The sequence below is a fragment of the Aptenodytes forsteri genome, unplaced genomic scaffold (genome assembly GCF_000699145.1).
Source record: "Aptenodytes forsteri isolate BGI_AS27 unplaced genomic scaffold, ASM69914v1 Scaffold518, whole genome shotgun sequence".
In the NCBI taxonomy this organism is placed as follows: Eukaryota; Metazoa; Chordata; class Aves; order Sphenisciformes; family Spheniscidae; genus Aptenodytes; species Aptenodytes forsteri.
The window spans coordinates 502,276-515,855 of NW_008795773.1; the positions used below are offsets into that span (position 1 = coordinate 502,276).

At 48.3% G+C, this 13,580-nt stretch overlaps 1 protein-coding gene across 2 annotated transcripts in view; it reads left to right on the forward strand.

Moving 5' to 3' along the window:
* LRSAM1 (leucine rich repeat and sterile alpha motif containing 1) overlaps positions 1–13,580 on the forward strand; it is a 25,159-nt gene that overhangs the window by 4,725 nt on the left and 6,854 nt on the right. The window contains exons 4-17 of one of the 2 annotated variants that reach the window (XM_009283610.2): positions 662–739; positions 1,643–1,711; positions 2,471–2,555; positions 3,729–3,850; positions 5,047–5,137; positions 6,096–6,226; positions 6,879–6,908; positions 7,966–8,088; positions 8,178–8,317; positions 8,777–8,821; positions 9,851–9,921; positions 10,691–10,790; positions 11,732–11,819; positions 12,567–12,641. In XM_009283610.2, the coding sequence (XP_009281885.1) occupies positions 662–739; positions 1,643–1,711; positions 2,471–2,555; positions 3,729–3,850; positions 5,047–5,137; positions 6,096–6,226; positions 6,879–6,908; positions 7,966–8,088; positions 8,178–8,317; positions 8,777–8,821; positions 9,851–9,921; positions 10,691–10,790; positions 11,732–11,819; positions 12,567–12,641 (1,248 nt within the window). Of the gene's footprint in view, positions 1–661; positions 740–1,642; positions 1,712–2,470; positions 2,556–3,728; positions 3,851–5,046; positions 5,138–6,095; positions 6,227–6,878; positions 6,909–7,965; positions 8,089–8,177; positions 8,318–8,776; positions 8,822–9,850; positions 9,922–10,690; positions 10,791–11,731; positions 11,820–12,566; positions 12,642–13,580 lie in introns of those variants that run through there. The other variant, XM_009283611.2, reaches the window with a different exon arrangement.

Consider the following 13,580-nt stretch of genomic DNA (forward strand, 5'->3'; position numbering starts at 1 on the left):
TCAATCCCTTCATCCCCCAGCCTGGATTGATACCGGGGGTTGCCCCGACCCAGGTGCAGGACCTTGCACTTGGCCTTGTTAAACCTCATGAGGTTCACACGGGCCCACTTCTCCAGCTTGTCCAGGTCCCTCTGGATGGCATCCCGTCCCTCTGGCGTGTCGACCGCACCACTCAGCTTGGTGTCATCTGCAAACTCGCTGAAGGTGCACTCGATCCCACTGTCTATGCCACTGATGAAGCTATTAAACAGTACCGGTCCCAATACGGACCCCTGCGGGACGCCACTCGTCACCAATCTCCATCTGGACATTGAGCCCTTGACCACTATCCTCTGGATGTGACCATCTAACCGATTCCTCACCCACCGGACAGTCCACCCATCAAATCCATACCTCTCCAGTATAGAGAGAAGGATGTTGTGGGGGACCCTGTCAGAGGCCTTACAGAGGTCCAGATAGACGACATCTGTAGCCCTTCCCGTGTTGTTTAGATCTCATGTTAAATGTTTGACCTTCTGTGAAAATCCATTTACTATTTTAATATTTTATATGATACTGAATAAGATACTGAGCTCTTATACAATTAAGTCTCAACAAATGTGCTTGTTCTAGACAGCAGTATCTCTTGTGTTCATGTTTCAATGGGATTTTTCCTCCTCAGGTGCTGATTCTTCATACGAATAATCTGACATCTTTAGTTCCAAAGTCCTGCAGCCTTCTGAGTCTCATAACTGTGAAGGTAATTGTGATTCTTAACAGTTAATCTGCAGCCTATTTGCTTTGCATTCTAGCTGCATTAAAACACACGAGCCCAAATAAATCCCTTCTGTCCGACTGTCATCACCAAGAATCAGTAACGAGATGTGAAACCTGCCTTTCCTAGGTTTACCTCCCAGGTAGACAGGTAGCGGTCACTGAGTGGTTTGTATAAAATCATAATCAGTCTCAGGACTCATTTATCCTCTTCACAATCCCACACCTTTCCCCTCAACAGCCTCTCACGGTGGTGGTCAGTCTCAGCAGAAAGGCTGAGTGTGTTGTGGGGTGGATCATCTCTCTCCTACACCGGTGGGTCATTTGAATGTGGATGAAACTGGTGATGGGTGACCATGTGTGATGGGGTTGTATCACCGTACCTGTCATATAAATGCTGAGGGCTTTCAGCTCCACCACCCTCATGTTCTGGTTCCGCGAGAGGCAGAGTCACGCCAGCAGCTCACTTCTCCCCATAGAGGGAGGTCTCCTAGGCATAGTCCTGCCCTCTCCCTGTGCCAGCACTGGTGTTGGAGCAGTTCAGCTTCCATGGAGCAGTTCAGCTCACTGATGCTACAGAAAACGTCTTTTTGTGCCAGGCTGGCTCCATGGAGACGATTTATCCAGTTGGCTCATGCAGTTTGGTGGAAGAGCTCCTTTGGTGTCACCGTTCTCCTTAGTCTTCTGTTTGTTTATCGGTGTATAGAGGCTGGGGTTTTCAAAAGACCTGCAAGAGTTAAGTGCCTATGTCTCCTTGAAAACTTAAGCCACTTTTCGAAACCCCGTTGAAAGGGAAGTAATTTTCATTGCTAGATAATTCATGACCTTTCATTGTTGCACGTGACTTTTTTTTCCCAACCTTGTTTGGTGAAATCATCTACTCTTCCAGGTTCTAGACCTGCACGACAACCAGCTGGCATCGATTCCTGCTGATATTGGTCAGCTGACATCTCTTCAGGTAAAAGATTTGCAGCTGCGTCCCAAGTGTCTGTAAAGGGCATGTTACAGGACAGCACAAATACGGGGTTACTGCTATTTGTTTTATAATTAATCACAACTTAAATGATCGTCCTCAGAATGTCAGATCTATCTCATTGACTTGACTGTTGCTGTTGAACTGGCTTGTTGGAAAGGGAGAGCAGGAGAAGAGTAGGAGAGGAGTAGGCATGCTGCTTTATATAGTCCCAGCTTAGCGCAAGGGCTGTCAGTCTAAATGGCTCACACTGCCAAGCAAGTGCTGTAAGCAAGTAGAGCTGGAGCTTCCATTCCCATTGATTTCCCCAAATATTCAGATTTTACCATTCTCCCTGGTGTGATTACGTTGAGAACTCAGTACAGCGTGTCGTAGTGCATGCTGAGGGTCCCCTCTGCTGGGGGTGCAGCTTTAGGTTCAGTCACCGCTCCCCTGTGCGAGCGGGTTGGGGGAGCGCTGCTCTGGAGGAGAGGACACTCTGCTTCCCGGTTCATGCATCTGGGTTCAGCACCTACTGCTGCTGTTGGTTGTGAATAGGGTTTCTCACTGCATGTGGTAGCTAGATGTACCCTGTATCCAGGGCTTCTGGAAATTGATTTTTCTTTTTTAACCCAGGAAGTATTGTCTAAAACCAATTTCAAGTTGTCCTTCTGGGCCTGAAAGTAGTCCCAACAGCATAGATGTGTAGAAGACCTGAGACTTGTATAAAGAATATCTTTAATATCTTTTCTGTTAATACTTCAGGTCCTAAACCTTGAAAGGAATCTTTTAAAATGTCTTCCACAATCTGTAGGAGACCTTGCCCAGCTCCAGATGCTCAATGTGAAAGGTATGGCACATGTTTCTTGTCGGTGCTCTGGGCAAAGCACCAGTTATTATCTGGGTCGTGTTGGGCTGCATTAGTAATTATTCCTTTCAACCAAAGCAAGCACCGAGTGGTTTACACTATGAATGCTAAGGAAGAACACAGGAAAGATTTGAATTCAAATAGTTGGCAAGGCAGGAGAAATCATCTAAGGAGAAAATGGGTCAAACTTGGTCCATATGATGTTTTCATTCAGCCCATTGCCTTTTCTCAAAGGAGAGGTTGTTGGGTCATCGTGCCTGATCTCAACAGCTGAAAGCTTATTTGTGTGCCTGCACGTGGCCAGCATTTGAGAGTCCGAGCTGCCTCATTCCGGTGGCGAGGAGTGCCGAGAGGGCTTGGGGGCACACGTCTTCCTCCGGGAGCGTGAGACCCACCTCGAGCTGGGAGCGCTGTGTGTGCCCTGCAACAGGAGTCCCAGGCCAGGGTTTGTCCCCCTCTGGATAATGATTTAGACCAACCTAAGAAATCTGTCTATGCAGATTCAAGTGTAAGGAAAATAGTAGGTCTTTGGCAGAAGCAGTTCAGTAAAGCAAGCAGAGCAGTCAGCCTGGATAAATTGAGTTACAGAGCAAGTCCACCGACACCCGGAGCTCGGTCCTGGGAGCCAGTGTAACCTCACCAGGTTTGCACAGCCCTAACACACAGGTCACAACCATACCTCTTTTCAAGACTCCTGGGCCAGATACACAGTGCCATAAATTTGGGAGAAAAAGGAGACTTTGTTAGAGGGAGCTGTTGCTGAAACAGGGAAGAAAACGGAGGGCGAGGAACTTGGCAGTGCAGCTCAGTTCATTGCCATATCTGTCTGCAGCACCTGGCCTCTGACCCTAGGTGTGCAGTCCCACACTCAGTCCCCTTTCTCCCATTTCTGGTACTTGCACCGAAGGGAAGAAAACTCTTGTTATGGACCTGTGCACTTGGGCTGTGTGCAAGTAGATGTTAATCCCCATTTGCCTTGGTTGGCAATGGCAGTCTTTGGAGTCCTCGTGTGACCCATGACAGTCCCGTCCCTGTAGTAGAGTATAGAAAATGAGTCATGCGTTATGTTTATGGTTTGGTGTTCCAACAGATGAACTTGCTGGGTCCTGCTTTGGAAAGGTTACATGGTACTAAATGGCTTTTCTCTCTCTCTAGGTAACAAGCTGAAGGAGCTGCCTGCTACTGTGAGCGGCTTGCGGAGTTTGCGCACTCTGGATATCAGTGAAAACATGCTGCAAGAACTGCCGCGGGTGCTGGCTCACATCCACACGCTGGAGGTACGCACCCAGCCAACCGTGTCTGTTCCTCCCCTTCGCAGGCTGCAGGCTCCTTCCCTTCCTACTTGCTCAATATGATAATAAATTTAGCATAGAAAGTGAATTTTTAGGGCTTGGGCAGGACCCGCTGTGGGGGATTGTAACAAGGCTACATGCGGTTCATGGTGTCCAAAATAGCTTTTGCGTACCCTTCCTGCTTTGATCTTTTCTGATCACTTTTTGCCATGGCTTAATCATGACAAAAATAATCCACAGGGAGTGAACCCCCAGGTATTTTCTGCCAGGGCTGTCTCTCTGAGAGTACGAACCGTGCCTGTGGGCTCAGGTTGACTCAGCCGCTTTCCACCAAGGCTGATTCTAAATGAGCAGATGGGATATTTCTGATGAGGTTTTTGCCTCCGTTGCCGTGACAGATCTCTGACTCATTGTCAGCCTCCGTATGTTTCTGGCTCCCTGGAGTGCACATTCAAAATGGGACAAGCATCAAGATTTTTATGGATGTGTTACCTTCTGGCTGCCAAACTTGTCAGTACTAAACTGTGCAAATGTCAGGCAACAGGGCTGACTCAGACACCAGCGTGGAGGATGCGAATAAACGCTCTCCTGTCTCAAACACACATTAGGCTTCACTTCTCTTGTGGGCAGGCTCTGAGATGAGGGGTCTGTGCAGCTTGCTCCCCTGTGCTTGATAAAGTGGTTCTTTCTGGGCCTTCCTGCTAAGCCCTTCTCTACAGGAGGCAACATTAGGTCTTTTTGGTGGCCACCGTAGGACAAAACAGCAAGCAGTCCTTCCACTTGTTCTTACTGGTACCCCTCTTCTCTCCATGTCCTTTGTATCACCGTCCCTCCCATGCATCATGCTTAAGGGCTCCAGCATACAGAAACTAGTAGAAAATTTCTGTAATTGAGAAGTGCTGTGCCCCCTTGTGCTTAAATACAAAGTAGACGTGTCTGCAGGAGGGAGATGTTCCACTGAAGGACCAGCTCAGAAGCTCCCAAGAGACGGTGGGGTCACCTCTGAAAGGTGGCAAACACCCAGCAGAAATTCAATACAAACTCGTATTTATGTCAGAATTTAGGGTAACATGAAATTATCACTCCATAAGTGAAAATTTGGGGAGCTGCAAGGATAACTGCGGGTGGACTCTGTCTGGGCAACCAGAATAACCTGCAGCTCTGTGTGTTCTCTTTTGGAGACGCTGACCTTGGATGCTTCTTCCATGACCTACCCATCACCTGATATTTGCAGTGCAGGTACAGAGTCCATTCAGCAGTTCCTCTGCAAAGGTAAGCAAGAAGAGTCTGTGGGTGGCAGTGAGAACTTGGGGGACCGCGCTGTGCTCTCATTAGGTGCTGTGGCGTCTTCAAAGATTGCAATAATGAAGGACAAACATCGGGTTGGCTCTGCTTGGGGTGGTTTCTGATGCTCTGCACACGTGGCAGGCTAGTCAGTGAGTTATGTGTCTTTGCTGGCAGACAGCAAAACAGGAGTCCTTCCTTGAGACTTGCTTCTTACTGTCACACTGAAATTTATAACGGTTTCGTTAAAACACCAGAATAGCTGAGTCAGAGACTGAGTGACCGTAAGAAGTCATTGCATCTTCCTGTGATTTTGTTTTCTCGTTTGTATTTTCTCAAGTGGCAGGATTAGGCATTGTCCAGGTATAGCTGCCTTGGGACAAGAAGATAGACTCAGTAGTCACTCGAGGTCCCTTCTACCCTCATTTGCTATGAGAAAGGACTTGGGGGCTGCAGACCCATGGTCTGGGAAAGATGAAACCAGATGGAAGACTCAGAGGACAAAGATAATGTACTGTGAGTTTGTAAACTGTGAGTTTAATACAGACAGGAAGGTTTGCAAGAGGTTTTATGCAGGGGAAGTGCCTTGCCAGACATTTTGCTAATCCCTGAAATAAAAGGACAGTCAGAACTTACTTTAATATGGGCAGTAACATTTGCAGCCCTGCAGAAGTCAACATGCCTGTACCCGTGTGAAGGAAGCCTTTCTCTCTGAGCAGGTTAGCTTTGATCGTCTTCCTGGTGGGAATGGGGTGGCACTATCTCCTCTCAGAGCTTCTTGTTGTTAAGCCTGCCTGAGCTGAAGGAGTTCTTTTGGGCACTCGTCTGTGTGTGGGGAGAGGGAGCACAGTTAGAAGCAGTCTCACACGCCAGCCAGCCCTCAGCCATGCTGCCAAGGAGGTCTTTGAGCACCAAATGTTCTTGTTTTGTGTCTGATACCTTCCAGAGTGTGGAATTGCGTACTACCCTCCCTCGCAGTATCTGCTCCCCGTGCTGGAGAGTGATGGAGGAGGAACATCAGTGGATGGGGTGGACAGGGCAGTGCATAAGTACTTGGAGGAGGAGAGCAAATGGCAGGTGAGGCTCCACTGCATGTGAAATTGTGCGAAAGGGTTTTGGATTTGTCTCTCCGCTCCATCAATGGATCTCACAGCACTTAGCACAGCATCTCTCATCACCTTCCCCGCCATGAGATGTGTCTTCTGGGATCAAGAGAGCATCAGTGCCCAGAGGCAGGCAATAGCGCTGCAGCCGTGGGTGGCTCATCTCCTCCCCAACAGCTGGGGATGGTGTTACCACTGCTGGTAACACACATCGTGAAGAATTGTCGCCATCCTTGAAAGCAATGATGCAGTCAAGGGACAGGGGTGACAATGTGACACGGTGTGTGCAGCATGGTAACACGTGGTTTTTTGGGGGGACAGCAAACTGCAGAAGAACCTTGTGATTCCCAGTCAAGTGCTAGGCATGTCCAGCCCCACCTGGGAAGAGTGAGGCTAGGCATATAATTATGATAAGCTGTGCTAATTCCTGTGCTGTTTAGCAAGTACAGAGTAAATCTCTTTGACGCTGGAGAAGCATGAATGACTGGACTTTGTGGCTATGTTAATCTTCTTGTGCCTTTGGCTGATGTCTTTACTCAGTTAGGGGAAGATATAATCTGGGCTAATAATATCTACAAAAAATTGCTCCTGGGAGTAAATGTCTGCTGATACTGCTTATTTTTCAGAACAAATTCTTGGATTATGAGAAGAGGAAGGTAAGGATGAACCCCTGCAAATGCTTTGTCTGCAGAATAGCTCCACTTTTTTTTGTTTTCCCTCCCTTTATCTGTTTTCTCAGCCAAAACTGAATGTTTTGAGAACTGAGTTCTTGCAGAAACCCCCCCAGAGCTTCTCACTCCTCACTGTAGAAGACAACTGGGAGCGTGGGGGAATCTGTGGCTGACTCGTCTGACACACACAGCCGATGAGCTGCAGTCTCTCTCGTGAGCGAGCAGTTCTGGTTTAAATCGGTCCGTGTTTGCAGAGTTGGATCTGCGGGCTTTCACACCAGGTGGCTTTTTTCTTGCCTCTCTGTGCTGAAAGCTCAGTTTGTTTTTCACATGAGGTGGGCAGACATGTGTGAGCAGTCCATGCACAGACTGCTCAGTACATCCCTGCCCCGAACTCCAGCCCCTCCGTGACTCCTACCTTGGCCCTTTGGCTCATAGTGCCACCATTCTGGCTCTCTCCTAGCGTTCCTTGTTTCTGTCCTCCATTCCCCTCACCTGGCTGCATTTTTAGTTTGCTCTTCTTTTTATTTCACTGGTCTTTGTCTCTTCCCCCGTCCAAGGCTCACTTTGAAATAATCAGAAGCTCCTGTCATGCCGTTCACCTCTCCCCTTGGCTAGAGCTGCTCGTAGCTGGCTGCTGCCTTCACTATGTTGTCTTCAGACAAGGGATTCCCCTTGCCATCTGGAATCGAACATGACCTTAATTTTGGGCTTCCCTCCAGGTGTTTGTATTGGCTGTTTCAGTTGTATGGGTTGATGCCCATGGACTTCGGCTTCGTGACTTTGAAATGAATTGTGGGGAGTTTGGAGACTGTCATAAAGAGAGTAGCAGCTTCTGCTTCACAATTTTTGGGTTCCTAAGGAGAGACTATTTCCATCCCCTAGTCAAGCCTCCTGTTTGCAATTTGGCTTGCTTTCTTGTAGTCAAGGGGGTTACCGTGCCTCGTTTTACATTTTTGCCAGAACTTGTTCTTGCTTGGGAAGGAGCAGAGCCAGCACTCTACTGATTTCTGGCATTCATCTTTCTTCTTGCTCCTCTCAGGAAAAAAAAATGCAGGAGAAGCTGGAATTTGAGCAGCGCCTGAACATGGGGCAAAGAGAACATGCTCTGCTTGTTCAGCAGATCAACAGTCAGAAGGATGAGATACTGCAGGCAGTGAGAGAGGTAGGTCTCCTCTGGGCAGGCCCCGTACAAGACACTGCCTTTCCTAAACTGACCACTTTCTCCTTTGGTTCTCTCTTGCTTTGGCCTAGGACCAAATGAAGCTGGAGGAGGGTCTGACAAAGCACCAGCGCTATTTGGAGGAGGAGCGCCTGAAGCTGCTGCAGCAGTTGAAGCAAGCGGAGCAAGGCATTGCCAGCCGTATCCAGAAGCTGCTAGAGGACAACCAGAGGTAGGGTCCCAGGGTGTCTTGCAGTGATCTCTGTCCCTCAGGGGCTCACGTTATTTTGTCCCATTCTGAGCGGTTCATTTTGCCCTTTCTGAGTGTTACAGAACTGGTCAGGATCAATGTCTGTAGGTGGTGCCATAGCTGTTGAACTGCCAAAGTCCCATTTAAAGGAATTGGAATTTGACACCTTAAAAAATTGTGTTTCACACATATGTGTGCTGTTAGAGTTTTGCAGTGCTGTGGAAAAAATTTGAATTCCTCATGGAAGGTGCATATTTGGAAGTATTTGAAGGTACCGCTGCCTAGATCTGCTGGATGTCCTGCTGGGCTGGTGCTGACGCAAGGTTACCAGCCTGCTTAAAGCTGCTCTTCTGTGCATGAGAACCAAAGCAATTTTCTGCCCTCTGGGGGAGTAGGATGTCCTGCTCAGCTTGATGAAAACCTTGTTTTATCTTTTTTTAGGCAAAACCAAAGTTCAGACATTCTGAAATCCTTGGAGAATGATAGGTGAGTCTCCTTGAAATAAGCTTTTCTAGAAAAGGGGCAAGAAGCTGGGAAGAGGGCTGGGACCTTCCTTTTGGAGCCACCAGTCTGAATCCACCTTAAGTCAGGGGAGGTTAATCTCATCCCTGCAGCAGGTTCCAGTCACTGTTGGAGGCAAGACACTGGACTGGATGTGCCTGGTCTTACCCAGTCTGGCAAACCCAATGGGATGGTGATTTTACCTCTTTTTCATCTCTGAATGGTCCTAGCTAAGGACTTTGGGAACAAAACCCTGTATTCCACTGTCAAGGACCAACAGAAATCCTACATCTGTTGGAAAGCAAGGCATTTATGAAGATAGTCCAGTAATGTGTACAGGCTGGGAGGAATACGTTGAAAGCAATGCTGCTGTTCAGCCAACACTCTGAGCTAGCTTTGCCACCAAAAGTGGTTGTCCCCAACTCTCCCCTGCCTATATGCTTCCACCTCCCTTCAGCCAACTGTTTGTGCTGTGGTACAGTAAACTGGATGGGGACACTGACCTGGCTGAAAATAATCCCTTTGTATGTCAGATAGTTTTCCAGCCCCACCAGTTCCTGATCTGTTAAGTGGTGGTGTGTGTGTTTGTGCTGGGACAAGGACAGGGGAGGTGGGAACGGAGGCCAGGCTTCAGCTTTCAGTGGCACTGCTCACTTAGGTCAGCTTTAAAGTGCTCGTCAAGCCTCAAGAGAAAGGAAAGCAAAAAAAGAGACTGGCACCGTGTTTGGGGAGAGTGTATGCATGTTGCATAGGTGTTCTGTTTCTCAGAAAGATCAGCTTTCCAGTCTAAGAAGCAATTGTCCCCATGGTTCTGAGCAAAATTTATGTTGTCTCCTATAGACTTAGAGGTTCCTTACCAAGAAATCACTGAGAATTTTGTGTCTCTGATAAGCACATGGCTTTCCTGAGCAGGTGGCAGGGTGAATCTGCCCAGCCTTTAAGCTCTGAGCTGGGTGGGTGGAGGAGAAGTGAGATAGTGCTTGTTTGAAGGAATTCTTCTTGTTTGTTCGGCAGAATAAGGATGGAACAGCTGATGGCAATAACACAGGAGGAGACGGAACATCTACGCAGAAGGGAAGTGGCCTGTAAGTCCAGACAACTCTTTGGGGTGGTAAGGTGCAAGAAAGACCTGGTTCCTCTGGAGATGCGCTGATTAGGTGACAACCTCGGGGAGATGCTCTGTCACACACACATTCTTGCTGTGTTGCTTGGTGCAGTGGGGCAGAGCTGCAGGGGGTAGCATTGCACGTGTGCCATAGCCGATCCACTGCTTCCACCTGCAGCTCACTGCCGGTTCTCCTTGAGGTGCAAGCTGTGCTCCTTGTGTAGCTACAGCATGTCACACAAGGAGTTTGTGAGACTGGATATAAGCACACAAAGTGCTTCGTATTTCAGAGGTACCAAACAGATGTTAACTGATCAGGTTCATGAGGCAGGAGGTGTATGGTAAACAAGAATGGTGTTAGGGAGCCTTTTCTACTCATGGTGACCATGAACAGATCTACCGGGGTTGCAAGGGAAATGGTGTGTGTGTTGTCACCCCAAGGAGGGGTTACTCGCAGTGGGATGGGCAGAGCTGCAGGGTCGGCAGGCAGTGACTGGGCTTCTCCGAGCACTGAAAAGATGCAAGCACAGGCAGAGTGGAGTTTGGTCAGCTAGTTTCCCAATAAATAGCTACGATTCTTGCAGCTGAATGAGTCTGCTCTGAAATGAATGAAATGGAAAAAGCAAGGACAGGTTGGAAATGAGAGAGCAGGCACTGTTAATTGCGAGTGATTGTAGCAGCAGTGGTAGATGAGCGCCTGTTCTAGACACCCGCTCCTGACGCAGACTGACAGCACTTCTGTCTCCTAGCTGCCATGCAACAAATGCTGGCCGAGAGCTACAAGAACAAGCTCATCCAAATGACCTACGAGTCTCATCGGCAAGACCTGGTCAACCAGGCCTGCTCCAGGTACAGTGGGAGATGTCTGGGGCTGGTGGTACTGTTGTGAAGTCCCTTTCTTTCCAGCAGTCCCTGGTGTAATTCCAATATATACACCCAGGAACTCCTGCAGCCGCTGGAGTGCAGCAGGACAGCTGTGTAAGAGCTGGTCACAATGCAATTTAAAGAAACTGTCAAACTTAATTAAATGAACCACCTTCTAACCACAAGAATATGCATGTTAATCAGACTTTGGATGAACTATCACTTTTTTACACTGTTTATTTTACTTTATACATTCTGCTAAATGTGGAAGATGAAATTAGACTGGTCTTCTTCCTGTTTTGTTAGCCAGTTCGGTGTCAAACTCTAGCACAGAACTCCTTTCCTCACCTCCCGGGGTTGTCTCAAGGATGCTGTTTGTATATGCGTAGGACTTGTTGCGTTGCTATAGGTACAGAGAGCATTCTGGCTCGCTCTATTTACGAGAAGGTGAGAAATTTTAATCTGGCAGCGTCTGGCAATGAACAGAAACAACCTTGTGTGCCAGTGACCTGCCCGACAGAGGGCAGTGGGCAGACACGGTCCTGCCTGCAAGTGCAGGCAATATATGGCCACATGGTCTGGGTCTCCTTCATCAGCACACCCTTTCCAGTGCAGAACACCAACGTGCAAATTCGTCACCTGAGCAGCTTGCTGGGGCAGCAGCAGCCCCTGTTTGGACTTCATGCTGTGCACATGCAGGCAGCGGTGCTTCTGCTCTGGCTTGGTCTGTGGTGCAGGTTTGGTTTGGTTGTAGGGAAGGAGGTTTTAAATCTGTCAGCCTTCAGCTGTGCAGCGCCATGGCTCTTCACCCTTGTTCAGTAACAAATTTCTCCATTCCTGGATTCCCTGTTGCCTGCTTTTCCTCTTGTTTGCACCAAGAGTCTCAGACCCAGCAGTAACTCCATGGCAAATCCATCTCCTTGCAGCCTAGCTGAGATGGATCAGAAGTTCCAGCAAATCCTGGCTTGGCAACAGCTGGATCAGAACAAAGCTGTTAGTCAGATCTTGCAGCAGGTAGGCAAGGGAGCAAACCGCTTGCAGGGGGATCAAGGGAAAGCAACTGCACGCGAAAGCAGGATTGAGAGTGGATCACGGGAGCACAGGAGCAACGGTGGCTGGGCTGGGCTGCATGCAAAAGTTATTTTATTTAACACTACGTGCTAAACTTTGAGAATCTCTGGTATTCTAACAAACTGACTTGGGTGGTTGAAAGAAAAATGTATTTTTTTTTTAACTAGGCAGCAAATTTTCAGAAATGACGGCAGCACAGACCATGGGAAGCAAAACTGGTCTGGTGATTAATAGAGAGGATTTTGAGACAGAAGTCCTGTTTTTTTGGCAGGTTTCCTGGGTGACTTGGGGCAAGCTGCCTACAGGAAGCATTTTCAAAGCCTCTGCTCCTTTTGAATACCTCATTTTGAACCTGAGACCTCTGCAGCTCATTTTTCAGAAGTGCTGGGCAGCCATGCCCTGTTGCACAGCCTGTGTGCTCAGTGGTGCTGAAAATGAGAGGTGGGGTTCATACAGAGCATTCAAAATGTGTGTTTGAAGAACACGAATATAACTTCTGTGTCTGTCTGTGAAGTGGGTTTTACCTTTTGGGACTGTGGGATCTAAGTCATGGTGTAATCAGGACACTGTTGCCCAGAGTAAGCATTGCTCAGGTGCTTGTACAGGAGTCACTGCAAGGTAACAGGGTTTCTTAGTCCATTTGCAGCTGCATCAGCAACCTCACTAAGCAAGATTTTGCCTGTCCCTTAGATTGAGATGCAGAAAGCTGCCTTTGAAGCTCTCCAAGTGAAGAAGGATCTTATGCACAGGCAGATCAGGAACCAGGTGAGTGAGCAACAGAGGAAAGAGCAACCAGCTACTCAGCTCATACCGCCATTTGATGAGACACTTCTGAGGAAGATCAAAGCGCTGTGAGCGTAGAGCAGGGTCTGGAGGAAATGACGAGCTCTTGTGTTGCTAAGAGCTCTGTAACAAAGCGTTGGGCAGTGTTGCTTAAACTACAGTCTCCCAGCTCCGTAGGAGGGAGTGTCAATGCAGGTTTTAGATTCGTGGAAGTAGTGGAATTGCCATTGCTTCAATCATCTCAGCACTAATGTGGATGAAGTGCTGGAGAGTGGTCACTAGAGGACAGACCTGTATTGGCTCTGCGGGGGTGATCTGCAATTGCAACTATGATTTCCTTCAGGTTGTGTACTTAGCAGGGCTGCTGTTTCCACATGAGTCCACTGCATCTCCATCCAGCACATTGGAACTGCACCTTGAGCCATAAGTTCACCTTTTCTTTCCCATTCTCAGCCTGCCTTTCTGAGCTCCATTCTGCAGAAGGTGCAATGCGATAGTCGGGGGGAAGAGCAAGAGCTGGTGGAGAAAGTAGTGGTGGTTGATGCATGAAGATGGGTGGCTGGTTTCTGACACAGTGCTCCAGAATCTTCCCTCTCCTGATGTGACACTAGCAGAAAAGTCTCAGGTCAGGAGTTGGTGGATAAGCTTAAGAGCTTGGATATATTGAGTCACTCAGCGACTCAGTGACTCAGTCACTCTGCTAGAAGCCTGTGGGTTGTGCATGGACAATTCAGGAGATGAGTCTAACAACTCTCCATTGCCTGAGTTCATCAATAAGAGCCCTGCAGTTTGCTCGCGCTTGTTCTGTAAACAAAGGGAGTTTGTTCCTTGATACCATGGCTGGACCTTTTACTATGGAAATCCAGCTCACCCCACCAGCATCCTGCACAGGCAGTGAACGGGCAGGAGCCGTGGGTACCG